The sequence below is a fragment of the Bombus pyrosoma genome, linkage group LG11, assembly GCF_014825855.1.
Source record: "Bombus pyrosoma isolate SC7728 linkage group LG11, ASM1482585v1, whole genome shotgun sequence".
Taxonomy (NCBI): domain Eukaryota; kingdom Metazoa; phylum Arthropoda; class Insecta; order Hymenoptera; family Apidae; genus Bombus; species Bombus pyrosoma.
In genome coordinates, this window is record NC_057780.1 from 4,451,074 (window position 1) to 4,476,591 (window position 25,518).

The 25,518-nt window shown below is 36.8% G+C and overlaps 2 protein-coding genes across 6 annotated transcripts in view; both read right to left on the reverse strand.

Annotated features, from left to right (window-relative positions):
- The window catches only part of LOC122572971 (tRNA dimethylallyltransferase), a 116,463-nt gene extending 110,556 nt beyond the window's left edge, over positions 1-5,907 (reverse strand). For 3 of the 4 annotated variants that reach the window (XM_043738759.1, XM_043738758.1, XM_043738757.1), the window contains exon 1: positions 5,713-5,907. In XM_043738759.1, coding sequence (XP_043594694.1) covers positions 5,713-5,892 — 180 coding nt within the window. In that variant the 5' untranslated portion in view covers positions 5,893-5,907. The remainder of the gene's footprint in view (positions 1-5,712) is intronic. The other variant, XM_043738761.1, reaches the window with a different exon arrangement.
- A 13,837-nt stretch (positions 5,908-19,744) lies between these two features.
- The window catches only part of LOC122572972 (transcriptional regulator Myc-like), a 28,826-nt gene continuing 23,052 nt past the window's right edge, over positions 19,745-25,518 (reverse strand). Inside the window, exon 3 of one of the 2 annotated variants that reach the window (XM_043738764.1) lies at positions 19,745-23,843. In XM_043738764.1, the coding sequence (XP_043594699.1) occupies positions 23,230-23,843 (614 nt within the window). In that variant the 3' untranslated portion in view covers positions 19,745-23,229. The remainder of the gene's footprint in view (positions 23,844-25,518) is intronic. The other variant, XM_043738763.1, reaches the window with a different exon arrangement.

Here is a 25,518-nt window from a genome sequence, read left to right on the forward strand (position 1 = left end):
TATTAAGATTCAGTGGGCCAAATGCTCGGCCAAAGACACACCGGTGGGACTTTGGAGCAGAACTCGCACAGCACTCGGTTCATCGACTTCTCCGCATCACGTAACGTCCCATCGATTCGTCCCTGAGAAGCAGCCAACCAGAAGGTTCCTCTGTTCATCGGCAGCTCGAAAATTACTCCGCTTTAGAGCATCGACGAGGAACGACCGTGGTGCCACTATCCCCGGAGTATTCGTCATCAAAACCAGCGGAAAAACAATTCCCTCGACGAACGCGATCTATAATTTCACGGAGAGGACCACCACTTGGTCCTCGATTCTCGATCGTGCAGAGTTCTATAGTGTAGGAAGAATCTCAGAGGCGGTTCCCGTCGCCACAAAATTTGCAGATATCTTTTTTCGTCGCGCGTGTGGGCAGACACGTGTCCGATTCTGTCCGGGTTTCCCCGGCACATACGGTCAAGCCACCGTAATTTATGCATACAACCAAATGTCGTTTTGACGTTTCGGCCACCACGTTTTATGACCATTCGTATTGTTACACGCGTGTGACTCGACTAAATAATACTTTCAATCGTTTGGAAGATTTTTGAATTCTAAAATGAACCTTTAATCAGTTAGATATCAACCACACATAGTAATTTCACTTGTTTGAGAAATTTCTGAATTCCATAAATGAACCTTTAACCATTTCATCGTCAACTGGATGGTATTCTCGATCGTTTGGGACATTCTTACAGTTGTAAAATGAACGTTTAATCGGTTAAACAATCGACTACGTGTTACTTTCGATTATTTGACAGATTTTTGAATTCCACAGTCGAACCTCTAATCGCTTAGTTACCAACTGGTTGGTGTTTCCAATCGTATGGGAAATTTGTTTAATTCTAAATGAAGCTTTAATCGCCTAATTAAATAGCTCACGTTCGAAATTCAAGTCGCTGTTATACAGTAAACTATATAACCTAGAGGCGTTGTATGCAATGATATGCTAATCTTTTAACCCCTTTCAATAGCATGACCGTATGAACATCTATTTCTATTGAATCACTTTTTATAAGAATAATATTAACCTACTTATGTGTAAAAAGCTTAGGAGATATGTTAATTTGAAAACATTAGCAGACATTTTTATTTCTATACTGCGAATTTGTACTTCATTGCTAATTCACTTCGGCGCACCATTCAAATATATTCATCTACGTGCATACAATATACTTCGCTGCACGTTAGCAGATCATAGTTCTGTTACTAACCTTTGAAATGAGAAAGGAAATTACTATTGATTAGTTTTTTATTCTCATGGGGAAAAATAGAAACTAGCGACAGATATATGTAAGTAGATTTCTCGGTAAGCATGTGGTAATAGAGATAGGCAACGTACGTAATTTTCGAGTGTCGATGCGTACATGTAGCTTTATAACGCTCACATACATCTTCCTATTCTTTGCATCGTATCAAAGGATGAGAGAGAAAATACCAGTACTAAGGATAATTCCACTATACTAAACTTAAACTACACTATTTTTTTTAAAGAGATAACGCAATCATTTTGGAAAAGAGCAAAAGTCATAGAAAAATTTAATGCTTTACGATTGTTTTAAATAATGACTTTTAGCCTAAAATGTTCTTCACAGTGGATCAATAAATCAATAAAGGATAATATATAATGGTGTATCTAAATTAATAACCGACACGGATATCAAATTAAAAATCCGCATAGGATTTCAACAATTATTCAGATTCTGACTAAACAAAAAACGCAATGGAACAAAATTCCGTTGAATAATCGCAGGCATTAGCAAGGAACATGCGAGACGATTAAGAAATACGATGCAGCTCTAACGATCAGAATCTCAAGCTTATTCTGATTGCGCAAATTAGAAGGGAAATCCTCCGTCAATTACGGGCGATGATACAGAGACAAAGGAACGTGGGAGAAGATAAAATGTCGAGGGAACTCCGTGTGGAAAGACGAACAACATAATTTTGAAAACGTGTGGGCAGCGACTAGGGAAAAAGAGATCAGTGCTCGAGATGATTAATCGAAGTTACGCGTAACAAATGAGAGTAATGGAAATCGTCTGAGGACAGATTCGAAAATATCTCAATGACGAAGAACACGTGATTTATAAGTGAGTGAAGAGTTGTCACGTGCGAAAGCGGCCGTTTAAAAACGGAATTGGCGAGTGACGAGTTAAAACGAGTCAATGCGAAAGTATACGACGATATAGAAAAACTGTGAAGTTGTAAAGTAGTGATTTATGTCCGACATTCTTCGTGCACTGAAAAATTTACGTTCCTCGGAAATATCCTGGGGAAAAATTGTACGAAAGGAAAAGCTATGCTACCTCATGATTTCACCTTTATTTTTCTTGCTTTCCTTTTATTTATTCCGTCGATATACATTTGCTTTCTTTGACTAAACGTGATTTTAAGGACATGTATTTTACTACAACTTCATTAAAATTAATTAACGTAATTCGACATACAATAGTTAAGATAAATACAGAATAGTTCATTCAAATGAGTTCTTCTTGAATGAAATATTTAATATTAAAAAGTTAGTATTAAATCTCCAGTGCACACAATATTTTATATCACCTTGAAAAAATTCTATATAGATATCTAATTTACTAACTTGTTATTTCTTTCTACAAAAAAATCTAACAACTTCCTATTTTTTCTACAAAAAAAAATCTAATAACCCGATCTTTTCTTACACGTATTTAACGTATCTGATCTAATTATCGCAAAAACAGCAACTTAGTAATCCATTTTTTCTATACAGTCTAATAAAGAACAAACATGAAAACACGAAGGTAACATTTGAATTTCTAAACAAAAATGAACAGTTATTCAAGAAAGAAAAGGTCCGAGAGAAAAAGAATTGTCAGAAAACTTTTTAACGAAAGATGTTCGTGTAGTTTTCACTTTCTTCGAGTAACGAGATGAAGGAAACGATGGATATACTAATTCAATGGCCAAAAAAGGGCCGGAAATCCCACGATCCTCCAGGGTAATGCACGCATCAAGAGGACAAAGTTTAATTCGATCCACTTACTTTATAACGACTATCATGCGAGCTTTACTACTTTGCATTTATACACTTTGCTTTGCGGGCCACGAGATAATAAAACACACTCGGATATATTAATAAAGCGCGATATAAAGACCGTCCATTAATGCGGAAGATACATATATGCAAAGTGAAAAAATAACGCGTCAGTTGGAGAAACGCTTTACGTAACTACATATATCTGTTCGATAAGTTCTTTGTACAAAGGGATTCTGAGAATCGTTTAAGCAATTCTTTGAAAACGAAACTCTGATTTAAGAAGGATGCGGCGAACAAACGAATTCCTTTTATTCTAATACTCTTTAAGGGATGGTCAATCATAGTTAAATAGATATTTGAGATCCAATTTGAATGTTTATATTACTATAATAGTTTTATGAATCATAGACATATTTTCAATTGTTTCGTAGATCTTGTTTATCAAAATGAATGTAATGGTATTAGCAATATTAAATATCTCCGAAATTATGTAAAAATAGAAATGATACAGTAACGCTTTTGAAATCACGATATGGCAAATAGAGAACTAAAATATTCAAACTTCCGGTTTTGCAATACTCTTAATGCAATAAAACCAGATCGCAAAAATTCCGAATGCTGACGAAACTAATGCGGAAGTAGAGTTTTTAAAAACATCTTCGGTATCAAATGATTTGCTCTTTAGACGAGGACTCTTTTAACGATGATTTCTTTGAAATTGATAAGAGTTTCACTACCCGATAAATCACGCATAGTAATCATAGTAATTCAGTAATCTAGTATTCAGGATTAAGAAACGGCAGTCATTCATGAATCTTTTGGCATACAAAAAACATTTGATATTCCAAAACGTTAAACTGAACATTTATATTTATATTCAACAACCCAAAGAGTTCATATTTCTTTTCATAAACACAATTTACAAAACAACTAAGACATACAACTATGATTCATTCAATTGTAATGATACATATAAAAATTATTTCCCTATTCAACTGCCTCGAAAAGAAAACCTTAACTGTAATAATATAAAACAATTAATTAAAATAACATTAACACTGTGTTTCTTCTCGTTTTTTCTTCATTTCTATATCCCTTTAGATATCTTCTCTTCATATTTACGAAACTTTATTAACAAGAAATGTGAAATGTACAGAAAGTATAAAAAATGTAAATATAAATATATTAAATACTAAAATCATATATTTATACTATAGTAATATCTATTTATGTCATTGTGCTATTTAATAGTGTCCCGAGGAGAACAGCAGGATTAGATTTGAAAAGTTGTCTCCTTTCGTGAAACAATAAAGACAACTATACAAACACTCCATCGTAGGATTTAAATGTTCGTGCACGGAAAGCGTAACGCTAACTTGATACGTGTCTGAAGACCAACGACAAAACGGTCAAAAGATAATTACGAACGCGACATTTTCGACGAAAGGGCCATCCCTATGTCACAGACGGTGTAATTAAACGCTCGTCGTGGTTACCTTACACATGTGAAAGAGTAGGACAATTAGAACGATTAACTCCGAACCCTCTCCGAAAGTTACCAGGCTGAAATCTACGACCGCGGCTGTCGAGAAAACTAGCTCTTGTAACGCAGCTGAATCTAAACTATGCGAAAGATAATAGGAAACGGGTCGCAGAGAAAGAGCAAGATGAATTAGTTCCGCAAGTACGCTCTCATTTAACGCTGTACATAATCTGTTCTCTCATGTGATTCGATAATTTTCATTCAACGCTGGAAACGTGATTATAGTGATAGTCTACGAATACAAATGTGTTTCGGAATAACGCAATACTGTTATGTAGAGTATTGTACTACATTATAACATATGCAGTATTTATTATCATAGATACGTCGATTGAAAATATTTTTTTTCGTTAAAAATTAATTATTGTATGTTATTTACGTTGAATATAATATTTATATTGAACAAAAGTGACAGCAATAATAAAAATTAAATGATACAGATTCGTATTTTAATTTCTGTAAATAATTAATTTTAAGTTCTGGGTCAACAATACGTTAATCATTTTTTCTTGTTCCTACGCAATAAATTAGTATAATAATTGTAATTACTAATGACGATCTACAATGTAACAATCGCATGTACATACGCTTGTGGAAAAAGCATGCACTATATCATGCACGTAAATGAGACAAAAAGAAATTTACTGTTCATAATATATAAACAAAATGCAAGTGAGCATAAAAGTTGGCAGGCAGTTGTAAAAGAGTGTAATAACACGTATACAACAACATTCCTATACATGAATGCTTTCCAAAACACCATTCAGTATGTTTTGTCCTTATAAAATGCGACGTATTAGAATAACCGTCTCTATGTTTCCATATTAAAACGTAAACAGATTCGGACGCGAAAGAGCAAGTCAAATAGCACGATGCATATACACTATAGGTTTCAACCTATTCGATCGCTTCAACAAACAAACTATTTCTCACGATTAATATATCGCTTCTCAATTAACTAATAAAGTAGTATGTTTAGGATTTTTGTACGAATTGAAATTAAAGTATTCTATTTCGAAGGTTCACTGGTAATAAACAACTTTTAAATACGCACCTAACCTACAAAGACCACGATGGAAAGAACAAGGTAATAAGCGATTGTTTTCTCACTTACTTGCATGCTGTCGGCCGAAATAATTTCTCCGGAAAATCTGCGAGCCAATTCGATACCCAAACGTGATTTTCCACATCCTGTAGATCCCAAAATTGTTAAAACTGGCACACGCGACATATCGACCTCTCTACGATCACTTATAGTTACTTGAAACTGCGCATGCGCAGCCACGGTCTGCATGTGCTTCTTGTTCCGTTCACCCAGCCATGAAACCCAAAGGCGGTAAATTTTGAACGGACACTTACGACGCGTCACGCTTTCTTACTCATTTCGTATCAGTTACGATTACTGTATTTACTGCATAAATATAATTCGTTATTATTAATAAGAAAATATTTCGTAATATCATTGTGTCCTTGGAAACTACGTTATGATTAAGGTCTCATTAATTTTTCATTGTAAATTATATCAGAGCTTTATCTTATATTTTAAATATAGTGCCACTTAAATATTTGGCTAATGTTATTATACTTATAACCATTGCACTTATTAATAATGTATTTATGTTATATTTATATCTATAATACTATTTTCAGAATTGTATTATGATATTAATACTACTATTCTGATCCCTTGGATGATCCGATACAACAATAGTCAACCAATTATATAATTGTTTTATATTATTGTACGTGTATTATTTTCTGATATGATGTTACTGTTCAAAAAAGATAATTTTCGTACGTATAGTAAATTGTATAATGTTACAAAGTATATTACAATGGAAATAGTATAGAACTTTTACGATTTTAGGCGCAATCAAATACGCAATTGACGACTATCCATATATAAAATCACACTCAGCTCTTTCATATATATTTAGCTGATTACGCATACGATATAGATGAACTGAAGCATAGATCTGTCCGTTGTCACCACACTGTAAAGCATCATTGATCATGTCTTTGTATAAACAAAAATTTTCAGTATATCCCTTGCCACTTTACATTCTAAACTTACCATATTGTATAGTAACTTATATAACGTACTAACCGTTATGCAGCAATAATTGAACTTCAACGACATTATAAATGATTTCATTAGCAGTCTAATCTCCAACACGCGCTCTCGTACTTCGTATAATTTTATTCGCTGATAAAATGTATAAAAAACGCGTGTTACATGCAATCTATACTTACCAGTGATATTCTGTTATCGTTAATTCGATCAGACGCCAGCAACGTATTACATATGTGGCGTCATATGTATCGTAACTAATTCTAATCCATATTTCGAACGATCCAATTAAACACATCCCAAAAGTCATTCGTTATTTTAATCCACAAGAGATAGCGTTTGGGCACTTGTTATATCACAGGTTATACTTTCGAGATAAAGATTGTAAGATGTACATATTTTAGTTTATACAGCTGACTGGAAGGCTCATCGATTGGCTAGATCCACCTATCGACGATTGATAACTGCTGATTAAGTTATTATATTTATATATATTCGAAAGATTTCTAAATTCAATAGTTCGGAAGCCTTCGCTATTTCTGTTTCTACGGAATAGATAAGAAATAAAGATTCGTCGCATAAACATCGCACCGATATTTACCACTGATACGATAATATATAAAAAGATTGTAATATACAATTATGCCTATGATATTCATTCAGTGCATACTTTGTATCACGTGAAAGACAAACTTAGCGATTAAGCATCACTGCCAAAATTTACTGTACGCGTAATAATGTATTATCTAACTACATTCGTCTGGGTATACGTGTACATATTATTTTAAGTGCATATCAATAAAGTGCATGCAAAAGTGGAAGAAAATCAAATTATTTAATTAAATTGCAGACCATTTGAATCAGTTATCGTCCACCAATATATTTAAATATCTGTTTCCTTTTGTTTAAAGTCGATTTCTACTTGCTCGAAATAGACACTGTTTACAAATTATTATCTGGTAGGTTACATCGTTCTTTACATTTCTATTGCATAATATTCTCTATTAGCATTTGTAGACACTATTTACCAACCTAGCGTCTATGTAGTACGGTTAATTACGCGTCGCCATTTATTTTCGAGAAAAGAAAAAGTAGTTTCCGATTTTGCTCTGCCTTCAAGAGCATTGATAAGATAACACGGTATTGTAGAAAAAAGTAACCTTACCTGGTCGTGGGAGATCTCAGATAATTTCTATCTACATGAACTCAGATAATTCGGTCATTAAGATATGTTGGATTTTATCCTAAAATAGGAAGGGACCAACCACTGGTACCACCAAGATACGCTTATTTCATGGTTAAACGTTACTTCTGCTACTAATTATCGTAGTCTCTTCAATACCTGCATCCTTGTTGATAATGTAGAACATTATTTTGAAGAGAAGTTCAAAACGTTATCTTCCTAAACGTTAATACGTGTTGAGAGAATTAATACTGCTACACGTATCTGGAATCTTTTCCTTTTTTTGTTTAGCATTTAATCCAGTTTTATATGTTCTCTGGTTAACCTAGGAAAGAAACCGAGATTGTTGTAATTGATTTTTCCCATATGTTCCTTTCGAAGGAGTGAAATATTCATTGCTGTTACCACATGATCATAATTAAAGAATAATTCATATAAAAAGAAGCATTAACTACGTATTATGCTAATCTTATTTCAGTTTCAAGGAAAACTTTAGCAAATTACAATTAAAATATACCATCAATTAATGCGATAAAAGTATTGAACGGAAGTTGTCGTAATCCGCAAAACTCGTGTGTTAACATTAGCACACGTGTTCTCATAAATATGTATAAAAAATTATTACGATATGCAAAAAATAGCTATAAATAAGCGATGGAAAATTTTATATTCAAAAGTGGCCCTGCTGACTGGCAAAACGTACACGATTTCTTCACAGTTTTGTCAATCTAGACGGACGCTTAGTAGACCAACTTGGAGAGGCTCGATAGCCTTTAATCTATCGGCCGTAGACTTAACATCTTTCCACATTACGTAATCTCTTGTTCCGTTCTGTTCTTTTACCAAATATCATCGAATGCTTATATTTTGAAAAAGATATGCTTTTAGAATGACGTTCTTATATCTACACAGGCACTCTTTGTGATTTGCGTGAACTAAGTGGAGGCTTGTGTATCTTAACAACGTATAAATTCTAAAGAAACCACTGTTTGGAATACATACCTCAAATTATGATCTTTCCTGGCTCTAAATTTAGATGTGCCGCTAAATTTTGCTTCAGAGTATTCGAATGGACAAGATAGAAAGCAAAATGATGATACTTGTTATTATTATCAGGATTATTAAAAAATCCTTCCTAGTCGAATCAAGATTGTAGAAATTTCGAGGACGGTTCGCATTTGAACGCCGTTCTTATGAAAAAGTGAAAAATTGGATAACTGAAAAATTTGAATACTTGAAACTTCGATAATTAAGTAATTCATTTATAAGCTATAATAAAACACGGCAAACTATGATTATATGGCGCAAAGATACGTAATACCGACTTACGATTTTGTTTATTATTATGCAAATTCTATTATCCGCTATTCGCATTAGCTTTAACTATCTGCTTATACTCTTATTATGTAAAACATAGGTACATTAAATACAAGTTAATTGCACAAAGTATACGTATGTATGTAAGACGAAAGGCAATAGATTCACATTTCTTGGAAGCTGGAATCTAAAATTTCAAGAATCAGGGGCAAACGGTGGAACAAAGTTTCCTCGTGGCGGAATCGCGAATCGTCGATGCGGGCAATTTGATTTATAATCAATTTTACACCCGATAAAGGTTTCCCGACGATTTCGCGTTCAGTCGTCTTTTATGGAATCCTGGATTACGCGTGGTATTTCGGAGACCCGTTATATATCATTCGCTTTATTAGTCCCGCGGATGCGTGCACGTTGCCTCTGCTTTCCATAATTCTCGCATTTAGCCGCCTAATCGCGGCTGGCCTGTTCGAAATATTCTATTGACGCAACTGCACGGGAACTTTCCACAGGAAGCGCGAACGTTGTGAAGGTAGAAAGAAAGAATGCTAATCGAAATCAACGATCGAGGGCACGAGACACACGACGTAGGAAAGGAAATAAGACAGGAAGAAGGAAGACTTACAGAAAAAAAGAACGATCGGCAGGGAACAACTGAAAGGATAACGAGGCAAAAACGGATTAAAGGGGGGAAAGAGCCGAAGGAAAGCGAGCGAGGCGGGGAGCACACGTTATAAAGGAAAAGAAACAGGAGGAATAGGAAAATTAGAGAAGGAAAATAGACAGACAGGAAATACACGAAATTATGACAGAAATGAAAAGAGATAAAGCTATCCAGCGATAAAAAGATTAAATGGGAACAAGGGGTTGCGAAATACGCGGATGGAACGTGGAAAGAAACACGGGGAAAAAATTGAAAGAAGAAAATAAGGGAAAGAGGAACAAAGTGAAAGGGAGTAGACGCGGTGAAACAAAAAGCAAAGTAGGAAGAAAATGGCAGAAAAGGAGAAAATAAAGAGGCGGGAGTTCGATATAAGGGAAGGAACATTGCAAAAAGGCCGAGGAAAAAAGAGAAAACGCGTATCTGATCGGTAGAATGGTTAGTTTTGGTTCGTTCGGGGCGTATAACGCCGCGACTACGGTGGCTTTCTCGTTAAATTTCTGCTTTGGCTTACCTTCTCCCCGGCTCGCTGTTTCGGATGCATCCCAGCCGGCCATTATCTTGCTCTTTATGACGTCGAATTAATTCAACGAGCGAAATAAAGGCTCGTAAAACCGGTGCCGGTCGTCGATCGTACCGTTAATCGCCATAACGTGATATACGGTATGAGTGAAATGAACCGGATGACTGGAATTCGATTATATTCTCCTTTTTTCTTCTTCTTTCGCCATTCTTTTTTTCCTTCTTCGATTTTTGGTTTCGTGCCTCTTTCGACCCCTTCAACTACCCTCGTTGATAGCATGTCAATGCATGTATCTTGCCAGGCACGTTACTATTACCCGATCTTATGAAAGGAAAATGTTCCCTTGAAGACATAGCCTTAACTAGTTAATTATTTCGTACGATAAGGATGCTTTCGAACATTACTCTATTGCTTGCGATAAAGTCACTGGTTATGAAAGATAGTGATTAGCGAACTATCGGAAACATATGAAACAAATTTTTTTTTTACCCCGCTGCAACTTGTAATCTTTAAACCCTCGCCCTGTTATATACTCAATGGCTACGCATTCGAGTTTTCAGAGTGACTAACATAAAGATGATCAAAATATTGTACGTAACTGACGATGATACCGACGATCTTCGATCTTACGAACTAAAGATAGGAATTTGGATATAGGATCGAAGGGTATAAGAAGAAAGTAGCAGTTTCGGATAAATGATAATATTTTTATTGATATAATAAGATAGTTCGAAATATAAATGTTAAGGAACTGTTTCATTCTTTTTCCTGAAAAAAAGAAACATCGAAGACTTTCTTTTTGCCTAATTTATCTTAGCTGATCACTAATGTAACAAAAAACCAAAAATTCCTAATATGCACATCACTCAAACTTATATTGCCGCCGTACAACTTGATTACTAAACGATAACCATCGAGCATGATCTTTATCAATTTGTTGTCCATTTCGACTTAACCAAAAACGATCGTCGACCACCAACAACGCCTGGAAAACGGACGCAATGCCGCTGAGAAAGGAACAATTTCGCTCGGGTACGATAATATATTTCTATGTAGAACGCTCTCGTCGACGAAAACGGAACCAAAATAAGAAACGAAAACGAAGCGTGTTAGGTACGCGAATGACCTTTTTTACCTCCTTTTCTTTTAAATTTAAGTACAAAACCTATTCTTTCCGTCCATTCTTAGTTTTTTCTTTCGCTATCACACTCTCTCTGTAACACTTTTCCCTTCACTCACACTCTACTATTTCTTAATAGGAATAAGCATATTTTTCTTGTTTCCCTTTTTCACGCTTGTTTCCTACACACACACACACTCTCTCTCTCTCTCTCTCTCGCTCGCTCTGTCTGTCTTTCTCTCTCTTTTGTTTTTCTTTCAAGTTTCTTTCTGCTTTTTTTTTGTTTTTTTTTTTGTTTCTTTTATTTTGTATCATTCTTGCTGTACAAAATCCACCCGTCCATCCTACCGAAATGGTGAGGGTTACGTCGTTATATAATATGCAAATAGTAAATAAAGAGATATAAATATTACTTCTAATATTACTATTTAACTTGTGGAATAAATATTCTTTTTTCATTTATTATCTTCTATCTAGTAATGTAGCATATGCCGCATACACGTGCACGTGCATCGAGCACACGGCATATCAAATACGCGGGGCGCGTATACACATGTACGTGTACACCACTAATCTTGTCATAGTGCTGTCGTATAAACCTGTCTAAATTCTTCGCGATGCGCTTCGCTTATCGTTAATAGTTCCATCTTCATTTTCTTCTTCCTTTTCTCTCGGTCAACATGCGTATGTGTATGTGTATGTATGCGTATGTGTATGTATATATATATATATCTATGTGTTATATAAGGTCAATGTTACGTAATTGTACGGGGGTGACTTTTACGTTTCGACGATTCCCCGACAACTTCCGATCTCACAGTACACAACCGGAGGAAGAAAACAGTGAAAAAATGAAAAGAGACCGGGCCGGTAATGGGAATACGGATGTTGTCGGGGAACGACAATCACGATCGTTCTCGGTAAAATCGTAAAAATCGTGACGTTCCCTTCCGCTTACTACTTACATTCAACAAATCGCTCGAGGTATAGGTACAAGTGAACTCTTTTTTTTTTTTTTGTTTATTTATTTATTCATTTTTAATAAACGAGGTGGGTCCGGTTAACTTCGTCTATTATCCGCGAGATCGGCCGATCACGAATCCTTAAAACGTACGTATGATAAACATAAAAAGAAATCCAGGAAAGCGTCTCGGTGGAAACGAAACTCGAGAAGCATCCATTACACGCAGATACCTTATCGAATATTATTATCGTTAATAATTAATATTAATATTATCGATAATATATTATATTATTAGATAAAAGGTTATACAGTATATGCTGTTCTATATGCGTGTATGATTATTATATAAAATGTATAATATAATATATTATATAATATTATATATTAAATATTATTATCATATAATACAATTATGAGAGTAGTACAATCATTATTTACCGTTAATAGTTTTTAAATAATTATTAACAGTATTGCTCGATAATCGATAATAGTGTGTAATTAGATAGTTAGTAAGCAAAAATCCTATACGATTATATCTATCTACTGTCTGTCACGAACTTTCCACCTGTCCTCTAGCAGGACCAAACCCTCTGTAATATAAAACTCGCGCTCTTCCACCCTCTCAAAGGGAGTACAAAATTTCCACGTCCTTTTTATTCATAAGCGTTTCCTTTAAAAGCGAGATCTTTATCTCATACGGTCGGAACGTAGGGTCCCTCGATTTATACTTTACGCTGTTTCTTATCATCATTATCGTCATTACTTTTTTTTTTTTGTCCTTTTGTCCCTTTTTTTTTTCTTGTTTCTTTAAAATATCATGATTACGTAGAAAGCTTGTGTCGTCGAATGTCGCGAGAATCGAGACGAAATTCCAACGTACGCCACCCCCGGTTTAAAGCGGCTAAGTCTCTGTGGTGCGCGTCCGTCGAATTAAACGCGACCAAAGAGGACGAAGGACGCATCCTTTTCGGTTTCGATAGAATACGGAACAGATTCGTCGAGTAGAAACAACGAATAAAATAACGTTGAAATTTATTGCCTCGGTACCGAAGAAAGAAAAGATGTGATAAAATAAAATAAAATAGAATAGAAAAGATACGAGGCGTCAAAAGACTGAAATATGAAAAGAAAATGTGTCTATATTAAGGGAATAAATGATTTCGAGAAACGTCCTTCGTCCTCTTCGTCGCGTAACGACGAACGTAGTTTTCAGTATTTTTTTTTTTCGCTTTTACTTTTTTTTTCTATTTTTCGGGAATCTGGTTTTCTTGCAAAAATAAGAGATTCTATCGGTCTATATCTGTATATAATATATATATATTATATATATATAATATAATATAACATGAATATCGCAGTTCAAAAATCTGTGTATGGGGCTTCCCAATTTATTCTCCTTTATGTTTCCTTTACTCCTGTTTAATCCCGGATTATACATACGATCCCCTCTCGTTACCCACCCTATACAAGGGGTCATTTCGTTGTCTAGCTCTGGTTACCACCCGCTCGTCGACATAATTAAACCTTTCTGTCTCATTCGCTCCGTCTTCTCGTTCGATTTCTGTCATTCTTTCCCATTCACCCCTTCTTTTCGCTCGTGAGACGGTTTCCAGTAGCAACGTCATATAAAAATAAAGGGATAAATAAAAAATATTGTTTTGCTTTGAATAAAAAACCTAATGTTATATTTTAAGTATTCTCGTCGAGAACCCATCCCCTCCCCCTCCCCTGAAAAAATGGATTCGTCACGCGCAACCAGAATTTTCTCTTCATCCCTCTCTTTCGTTCTCTCTGACACATGTTCTTACCTTTAAAAATATTAAAGGTCTGATACAACGTGATACACGGTTTCTTAATAGCAAACTATATATACTTTACTTATACACATACATAAAATACTCCATCTCAGAATCGTTCAGTCTCGCTCTCGCATTTTACCATTCGTTCTCTTCTACACATACACACACACATACACACTCTCATTCAATCACTCATTCACTCATTTGCCTTTAGTATTCAGTTCTTTTTCTAATTATTGTTTTCTTGTTTTCTACACATTCGTATCGACATACTTGCGCACAGCGGTAAAATCGTTCTTGTGGCATTGTTTATGCGTGCATTGCAAAAAGAATGAGCGAACGTGACGTTTACCGTACGTCGTAGATCGAACGGAACAAAAAATATGATATAAAACGAGGGAAAAAATAAACAAAGAGAACACGGGAGAAAAGATACAATGCGTAACCGTATAAGCACGATATTGTTGCATTTGGAGGAGGGGACGTTCTCTGCGCGTACGCACATATTTTATAATCAACGACTGCACTGCACGCGTGTATATGTAAAAAAATTTACAAAAAGGAAACACCGTGGACACGAGATTCGCTGGATCCGAGGCAATGCGCAAATTCAATTATTCTAATTATTCTCGTGTGTGTGTGTGTGTATGTTTCGAATTGTTGAAATAAAATGAAAGAATAGAAGGAGAAAAACGAAAAAAGAAAATACAACATATTTGTTCCTGGCGCAGAACGCAGAACGCAGAACGCAGAACTCTATGTCGGAGGCGAATCTCATGCGCCACGTCGAGTCGTTATTATACAATGATAACAGTATTATAATAGTATATAATTGCCTTATCCTTTTGTAAGCTACAGCTACGTCGATGCACGTCGCTTACAAACGCGTAATGTTTCGTACACAACACCTTTCCTTTACACAATTAACTATTATTATTATTTTTAATGTCTATGTGGCTAGCAGGTACGTTTGCACTCTTCAAAATCGCTGTAAAAGATCGGTGGAACGTGTTCTTTTCTCGCAACATTGTTCCTTCTCTTATATTATATTACTTCATAATCTTTAAAAATGCTAAATAAATTCTATTACTACTTCTCGGCCCCTCTCTCCCGATACGTTCGTTTCAAATTCACCGAAAATATCGTTCTGGGGACATCTGTCGTTTTACTCTCAGGCTTCCGCTGGCTGTTAACAGACACGATTTGCGATATGTCGCCGGGGATTGCATAAAATTTTTCGAAAATTTCGAACAACGTGCCTTGATCCGTAAAGCTTTCAACCCCGGCTCGTCCCGGGACGCATGATCAAGAAACGCGCGTAAAAATTCATACCGACATTCGAAACGATGGAACCTGAACCCCGCGGATAAACGCGCAAGTATTTTTATGTAAAATCACGAAGACGTATATAATATTAATATTTCCTTTGAATATACATACATATTTATATCTTATATATAAGAAAAGAAACGGAGGAGAATAGCTCTCCGTTCCCTCGAAGCCTCAATTAACGCGTGTACCCGGTCGGCTATCGTCCCGAACGACAATTCATAGGATAAAAAGCGTCGCATGGACTAACCAGGGGGGAAAATCGTGAAGCAGGAGAAAAAGAGATCGAAAACGAGAAAAAAAGCACGTTTCCACGATCCAACAGCAACGGTCACTCTCTGAGCAATTTTCAAAGAAATGTCTTTGTCGAGAGAAGGCCTAGAGATATTTTCTAGTCGATCGAAGGGAGAAACGAAAAAAATATACATATATCTGTGTGTGTGTGTGTATATATATATACATATCTCTGTATGTGTGTGTGTGTATGTGTATATATACACACACACATATATGTACATCTATGGTGATAAACGAAAAAGATGCGGGAGAATAAAACTAAATAAAAGAACAGGAAAAAGGGAAAGGAAGGAGAAAGCGTGTACAACGAGGAACAACCCTAGTAACATGTATTATGAGCTACATGGTCGGATAAATATTAAGAAAGAAAGAAAAAACAGAAAAGTTAGTGGTTCTTTTCTAACTAATGGACAGTCTAAACGCATCGGACTAAATTCGGCTAAAGTAACGCTCGGTTAAATCTGCAACTATGATTCCTCTTTCTTCCTTTTCCTTTCTCTCGATCCACCTTCCCTTCTCTCATAATTTGGCACAATATAAAGAACTCACAGGTCGGACACACGAGCAAAAGTCGAGAAAAAAGAAAGCAAAGAGCTGCTATAAAACGGGGATTCGCTATTTTATTATTTAGCGTGACGAGAAGGCTACCGTCTTGCGAAGGCGAAATCTATTGCGAGGTATGTATATTATACATAATGCTATATATATGTATATATATATATATATAGTTGAGTTTCATTTCGTCGCATCAAACTAACGAATTTCTCATCTTCGTTAAAAGCGGAAGAACTTCAAAACCGTGGCCGATATAATGCTACACTATTCTTTTTCTCTTTTTTGTTTGTCGTCCTACTTCGTTATTCGATCAGTGGCAATCCGCGCATACGCAATGCATACGCGTATCCAATTCAAAACGCGCGTCCAATTTAAAACGCGCGCCCAATTTAAAACGCGAGCCCCCTTCGACGAAATTTTGACGCGCAGAGGAAGAGGAACGTTAATTTCCTTCTTTACTCCATTCCCTGATTCTCTCTTATGTACACGTAAAATACATGATGTCGTACGAAAAGATTCCCAGAGACCAAATTTGTTTTTTTTTTTACTTTTCTTAGTACGGTTAAAAATTAAGGCGCCTCTTATTATTATCCTGAGTATGCGAACAACGTTCTGTTTTCGTTAACTAATCCACTTCGTTCGTTTATAAAAAACATTTCCTCCATGTTTTATTCTCTTCATTTCCCTCCATTTTAATGCTTGTTAGTCTTTTCGTTTTGTTATTGTGTTTCTACCCGGTAATAATATAATATAATAATAGTTCCTGTAATCGCGTAAACCTTTTTTTTTTTCTTTTTAATAATTATCGTCATTGCGATCGCATGGTTAAACGTATAAAAAATCTGTCAAAAATAGAACGGGAGCTACGCCTAGAAAATGTCGCGGGTGTAAGAACGTCGAAACTGTGATTCGATTTGTAAGGCCTTTGTGCATATTTCGTTCGGTATTCAAATATTATCTCGTTTTTTCCTACGATGAGTCGCTAGTCATATTTCCCTACATAAAAACTTTCTTTTCTTTTTCTTTTATCTTTTATCTTTCGACGAGTAAAGCCACGTCGTCGGTCATTATGTATGTAAAGCGTACAGGTAAAAATGTTTTCTTCAACTATCTTTACAGATAGATTTTCATAAAACTAGACTTTAACGTTTGTCGTACTCGTTCCGATACTCATTTCGAGAAATTTCTTCTGAAAGACACGCGAAGGACCACGTATGTCTTTCATACTCGGAGCAACAATTAAAAAGAACACGATTGAACCGCTCGAGAACGAAAGAAACGAGGGATTTCCAGTCAAGTCCCTTCGACTACCCTTCGAAACGAACTCCCCGACGTTATTGAATCCACACCACCCTCCTCTACACTTTAATATACGCCAGCCGAAAAAAATGCGTTCCACCCGTGGTTCCGAACTGCATTATTACTGCGATTAATATGTACCTATATAAATTTGAAGCACTTGGGTTGCGTTTCAGGTTTCAGGTCGTATCGTCGATTAGTCTTTAATTAACCTGTATTCGTATGCGTGTATAGGTGATTGCCGCGTGTCTCGTATGCGATCTGTCCTTACATGTATATGCGCTATTTGCACGGTATTATTAGGTGTGGTGTATGAAATGTATATGTGTATATGCGTGCGTATACACGCGTATTGGCGATCGTATATTACAACGCCGAATGAGGAACGACGAATACGTCGAAACATTGTTTCCGGATGCACGTGCACACGCTTTCGGACGTAGATTCCCAGAGAGGCCGATCTCTTTAACGTCTTTGCATTTCGTACGCGTCCGTCCGTCCTGTGTCGCGATCAATCAGTTCTACCCCCTCGAGTCCCTCCCGACCACGCTGTCATCGCGACTTTTCAATCCCTCTTTAATTTTCGTCCGGCATTGTAGAGAGAGCGTGCCGCGTTCTTCTCTCCTCTCCGAGTATATCCGTTCACGATATTAACTCGTTCGTAGTCGCGCGTGTATACACACGCGTAATGCACAATACGTACGCGAAGGTGTAGTCATTAGAATATTTGCGTGTAATACAAATTGTGTATGTTTGTAATATGTATGGGAGAGGGAGTATATGTATATATGGTACGCGTGTGTATATCGTGTGTACATAAAGGTACGTATACATGTACGTATATGTGAAAAAAGCTTATCTACCGAAAGATTGTTTCTTCCGGTCGTTGCTATAACTTCTCCGTTTACCGTTTCTTATTTCTTTACATATATTCTTTTTTTTTTTGCATCATTTTCTATTTCTTTCAATATAGCCCGTAAAAAGTATGTATATAAACGAATACTGTTACCTACAATTGTAATGAACACATTATTTTCGCTTTTCTATATTTTCTTTTATCTCCCCTCGCGAGGGCACTGCACTCGCTCTCCTCTCTCTATAAACACGTCTTCCGGTATATTTCCGCGATCGGCCGCGACGACGTTTTTTCTTTCTCTCATGCGCGTCCGTATATTACTAATATTTTAATCCTCCCGATTTCATTCCATTTTCTTTTCTTTTCTGTTAATTACAGTATACATAGACATATATTTATATATATTTTTTCATCGTAATATATAATATAATATAATCCCTACCATAATATATCTTTTTTTCTCTCATCTCTGTCGCCGATCATCTAAATCTAAATTGTCGCCAAACAACGTAATCTAATTATATAGATCGCGCGTCCGCAATCAATTGAACATTACACGAACGATCCAGTTTCTCATCGTCCGTGTGATAAAATATCTATCTTTCCTTTTTCTTCCTTTCTAAAACTCCGTCGTTATTATTATCATCATCATGGGATATTATATATATATATATTTATATATCGTAGCAGTCAAATGCTAGGAAAAACTTGTTAACTAAAACTCGTAACAATTATAATTATAATAGTTATCATAATGGTGATAATGAAACATATTAATAATGATAATAATAGTAATAGTAATAGTAGTAGCAGTAGTAGTGGTAGTGGTAGTAATAGTAGTAATAGTAGTGGTAGTGGTAGTAGTGTTAGTAATAGTAGTGTTAGTAGCGTTAGTAATAGTAGTGGTAGTAATAGCAGTAGTAGTAGTAGTAATAGTAGTAGTAGTAGTAGTAGTAGTAGTAGTGGTAGTAGTAGTAGTGGTAGTAGTAGTAGTAGTAGTAGTGGTAGTAGTAGTAGTGGTAGTAGTAGTAATAGTAGTAGTAGTAGTAGTAGTAGTAGTAGTAGTAGTAGTAGTAGTAGTAGTAGTAGTAGTAGTAGCAGTAGTAGTAGTAGTAACAGTAATAGTTATAGTAGTAGTAATAATATAATAATAATAATAAAAATAATAATAATAATAATAATAATAATAATAATAATAATAATAATAATAATAATAATAATAATTAGTAGTAATAGTATTATTCTTCTCCCACCCAAGCTTTGTCCCTCCCTCTCGATCTATTTTTCTTTCTCTCTACCTTACGCACTTACACGCTTCAATGTCTATAATTTGCAATGTACATGCATACATGACTATGTATTATTTATGCATGTTTATATATTGTCCTATATATGTATGTACATTATTTACACGCGTTTAAAAAGCGTATTCCGCACGGATCTTAATCAGATAAAAAAGATTTCCTTCTTGTTATAAAATCGTGTGTTGCCGTTCAGCATCCACCTTAGCGAACGTGTACCGTTGTACGAACGAAAACAAAAAGTTCTAAAGACAAAAAAAAAATGAAAACATGCTAATCGAGGTTAGTTTTCTCTTCGACCTTTATCGACCTTTACAATCTCTTGGTAGCGCGAGATCTGACGTCTCTTCCTTTCCAACTCGACGTTTCTCAGCCGTAGAAAAGCCGTCGAAAACGAGCACAGATATCGGATCGATCGTTTGTATTATAAAAACGAAAAATAATAGAAAAGAAGAAAGTGAACAATTCGATCCTTAGTCTCGGGTTCTCAGCGCCCTGTCTACTCCTTTCTCGGATAAATTAAATACCGATGATCGTTTAACAACAAAATAACGATCCGCCACGAAGGTAATATTCTTTCGTGTCTGTTATTGCACCAGTTTAAAGAATTCTACGCACTAGCGTATAAAAACTAAACGCACGTGAATAGGCGCTCACCCACGAAGATCGGTGTGCTTCGTCGATCTCCGTGGCGTGTTTATCTGCGCGAAATATCGGCGGAAAGAAGGAAACAGAGGCGCGAAGAAAAGGACGAAAGCTACCATTAACGAGATTTTTGTCGCGTTTGTATCCGTTTTACGCCGTAGCCGGATTAGAAGAACGAGGAAGAAGGTAGACAAAAGACGGACAGGACTTCGACTCGAAACCCGAACTTCGCTAATATCGTTACGCGTACCGAAATGATCCGAAATGAAGATGCATCTGATGTATTCGTAACAAAAAAACGGAATATGTGTGTGTAAGGTACCCGGACTAAATTTCTAATATTATCTCTTTGTAGTATGCGTGTATGTCTACGACTTTCTCTCTGTGCCCTACGGTACATACATAACGCGTATGTACTAGGTGCAAACTGTCTCTCTCTACCTACACGTTTCGTGACTCATACGATTTTTCGCCTACTTGTAAGATTCTCAGAATACAATCACTCTACTATAGAACGCGTTTAGATTCATATGCTATCGAAGGCGTGAAACGTCGAAAAACGTAAAGATCGCACAGCGATCATCAATCGATCGGTAAGTAACTACTATTAGCGACGCTGTTAAAAAAAAAAAAAAAAAAAAAAACAACGCGAGATTGCAATGGAGAAAACAATGAAATTCGATAAGGAAGATACTTGTGAATAGGTATTGTTAACAGACCAGTCATCTATGGTTTTTCTTTTTCCATGTTGAATGGCATTGTCGAACACGCGTTTCCTACCCGTAACGCGAAACACGCCTCTCTTTGGAACACGTTCATCGGGATTTCGGGATCTCGACGGTTTTGCTCGATCATATGAGATAATATTAATGAGACTTGCTCTAATTTCTACCTTGAAATCTTTCAAATAACGTAAAATTGCGAGGATTGCGAGGAATATAACAGTTCTGAAGTCACACGCGTAGTTCGTGCCTTGCGCTCGTTCGATCGCCAAAACTCGTTCCATAATTCGTGAATCTGTACGAATTTCGTTTCGACACAATACCAGTACCGTAATTATAAGGCGAATATATCTTGTGCAAGTTTAAATGGCAACCTGTCAAACTAACAGGTTTATCTCGACTATTCGATACAAAATCGCTGATGTAAAAAGCAGGCAGCATCACGACCAGCTATTTCTTTCGTATCTTTAGCGCGATTTATCGATACGAGTTTTGGAAAAAGAATCCGCGTGTGCTTCCCACTCTTCTTTCTTTTCTATATTATTCTTTTTCTCGTTCATTTCCTAAAAATGAAAGATATACCTAGAAACCGGTTCAGCTTTGAAATGCGTCCTAAGACCAGTTAGTTCGGAACCGGTGCAACTAACATCGGATAACGTTTCGATAATAAGCCTCGTTTTCCTCCGTCGTACATGGATTTCGCATCGCAGAACGAAATTCCAAACAACGACGAGATATCGAACGATTCGAGGCCGATTCGAAATCCAATACAGTCGAGACTATTATTAATAACAATCGTAGTCTTGTTCATTTTTGGCTTTCTCTCGTCGGATTTGTCTCGACTCGCCTAAATGCATGTTTAACGTGAAAAAGAAAAACTCGTGTGTATACGAGCGTGTTATACAAAACGTGCAGAAACGCGCAAAAAATGCGTGATAAATAGCGAACTACGTGGCCGTCGTTCGATCTCGTCGAACGTTTCGAATATCTTCATGAACGTAAAACATTTTCTCTAAAATATATAAAACATTGCCCAGCTCGGAAACCGGTCGTAGTCGATAATCTATAACGCGTTAAGATGACACTGATCGAGAATTCGAAGGATATAAAATAGAATTGACTCTATTCGCGGCGATTCAACCTCGTAAATAGTGAATTTTTCTTAATGTAATATGTATGTGTGCTAACAAAAAAAGAGAGAGAGAGAAAAAAAACAAAAAACTGAAGATCTATCGTCGATAACGTTTTCTCTCTAAATTAGCTAAACTCAATTTTGCGTTGTCATAGATAACTTGGTGAATTTGACCGAAGCGATCTACGATCAATTGCCCGACCCTCTTTAGTAACTTGCCATTCGAAGTATCTTTTCTACAAATATACATATACGTATAAATATTCTTTTCGAAGCTCTTTGTATCGGTTCTTTCGATTTCTTGCAACATTTGATGTCGATTCGACGCGAACGGTATTCCTTCTTCGTTCTCGATACGCATTCACCCTTCGTCCACCCTTCGAATCTCCCTTCGGCCTAACTTTCTCTTTGTTCTTACGCAAGTGTCGTCTATACACATATATACTTGTTTCTTCTATGGTAAAACAGATTTTAAAAGATTCGGTTTACCCATATCCGCCCAAGTGAATCACAGAACCACAACACAGTGTTTTTTTTTTTTTTCTCTTGTCGATGATTGGACCAGGCTCTTCTATGTCTCTTCAAACAGCGCACTTGTGACTCTGCCGAACGCGCTGTTTGAAGTGCCTTCCTTGCCCCTCGACGGCCGCGCTACCGAAGACGGATAGCCAGATCCAAACAGACAAGGTAGACGGTCTTTCTCGTTTGCGTAAAGGCATTTATTTTCAATAATCACGTCTGATCTCGAAACGCCGAGTGAAGATTTGTCACTGATCCACCAGGGTAACGACAAGTACGTTCCGAGCAAGGCATTTCGTCGTGTGGGATTCAAAATCCGACACGGTCAGAGTCTCTCTCTCTCAGCGCGTCATGGCGAGACTCCTCCTTAGATAACTGAGCGATGCTCGAAGCTTCTCCTGTTGCCGCCTCAATTCCGCCACCTTGGCTGCATAGCATATTTCGTCCGCCACCAACGAAGCACAATATGCAGTCGCTTGCCTGAGAATCACGACTTTCGCTGCCTTATCCTTTTTCTCAACAGCTGGCACGAGAACGCGTAGCTCTTCGAACGCATTTCGTAACTCTATCCGCCTTTGACGTTCCATGTTGTTGTGTTCTCTCCTCTTCTCAGTGTCTAATTCATCGTCCGAGGAACTTCTCGATGTGTTTGACCTCATCGAAGGTGAAGATGATACGCACGTAGACGATGACATGGTGCGTCCTACCTTGTTTCTCCTCTGACAGGACCTGTGACGAGCTCGTTTCGCTGGCTTCTCCTCGGCCTGGGCAGCTCCTCTTTTCCGCGCTGGGTTCGAGGGAGGTCGGCCACGAGGTCTCGAACCCGGTGGTTTCTCTTTAAACGCGGTATTAACTGTTAATTGGAAGTGTTGCTGGTCGGCCAAGCTTGGATTCGTTGGTAAAACCGCTGGTCTGCACGGTTTATCGAAGCTTACCACGTCGATCTCTTCCTCCTCTGTAACAGGCAGAAGAAGAAGAAATTTTTATGATTATTCGGACGAACGTAACTTGTCCAGGTAATCGAAACGAGATATTTAGATTAAATATATCAGATTCGTTGAAACCGACGATTCAAACTGTTGGGACGAACGAATATTACTCGTCTGAAATCTATTCGTATTCTAATCTATCGCAATCGTATTGTAGCTTCATACGATGAACTATTTAGATCTAGACACTAAAACGTAAATTGTTACAATTGGCCTTTTTCATCATTTCCTGATAAAATCAAAGTCCACATAGCTACTAATGACTGCTTCGACGTACTAACTGTGAAGTCTGTTATTATCAGATTCTTTCGTTTCATAAGGTGATAATAGACGAACAACAATTTCTGTTTTATATTATTTTATTGAATTACGTATGATCCATTTCGTTCTATTTCTATTATTACGTTCCTGCATAATTCAATAAACCGATATAAAACAAAAAACATTGTGCGTGTATTAATTCCTTATAAAACGAAAGAAACCTAATACTTAACATTTCACTACTAAGTATCTAGACATATGCTAACAATCAATCGTTACTAGTCAAATACATATACTCTTCGCTTGAAATCTACTTAGAACGTAGTACAAAAAGAGACAATCCCATTTCTCCTTATTCGAATTAAGCCTGAGTGCAATCAGGGATCAAGGCGATTTACCGAAGGACGGTGTCACCCGCACGAGTTGCAACGATGCTGAGAGATACGCCGATAGTATTTTTTCTTTGGAGAAGCAGTAAGCGTTCGCGGACAACCGTGAAACGTCGCTAATTAGTCGGGACGGAACAAGCTCGGCTCTGTTTTCACCTCGGCAATCCTATATTCAGGGTGAAGGCTGACTGCGGACAACGGAAAGAGATCGTGTCACGTGAGAGTGAGCTAACTTCGAATCGACCCTGAACCCAAACCGGATGCCATCGATATCGTTTATCTCGAGAGATTCCCTGCCGGTTACGAGCCAGACTAAATAGACTGTGGTCTGCCTATCTTTGCCACGATAGAAGACGTTGCGTACGAGCCGTAAGAGAACCGAGTAAAATAGGATTATGTGGGTCAGAAAGATATTCGAGTCGAGCTACGAAATTTATTTTTTTATTTGCCAAATTTTCTTAGGAACAGTTTTTAAACAATCTGCGTGTAAAGATATTTACATTGTTATTAGTGGCACGACAAACACAGCTCGACGAAGATGCAACTTCCCATTAAAAGAAAAATTCCATTAATGTTAATATCCTCAGTTGTAATTATCATAAATCAGTGGCGTGATGCCGTTCGAATTATCTTCTCGTTTCGATATCTTTTCTCGCTACGCCTAAAGTACACGATATTTTCTCATTCTTTCGTCGTCTAACCTAACGGAGTCTCGTAACGTACGTATAAGTTTCATTATTCTGTGCAAAGTACAAGATGGAATCTTAAGATGCTGAAGCTTTGGTGGAGGGGGGGGGGGTCTAACGATCCTACCCTACTAGAGGAGAAAAAAAGGAAGATCAGTATGGTAACGGTTATCCTTTGAAAGCACGTGGCCACCGTTGCGGAGGCGTTCGAAGGGACATACGACACCGTGGGCGTTTCTGCAAACTGTGTCATCCATAGCGTCTGGCACAATCGGTGGAAATCCGGTTGGTCCAGATTCCTCTCT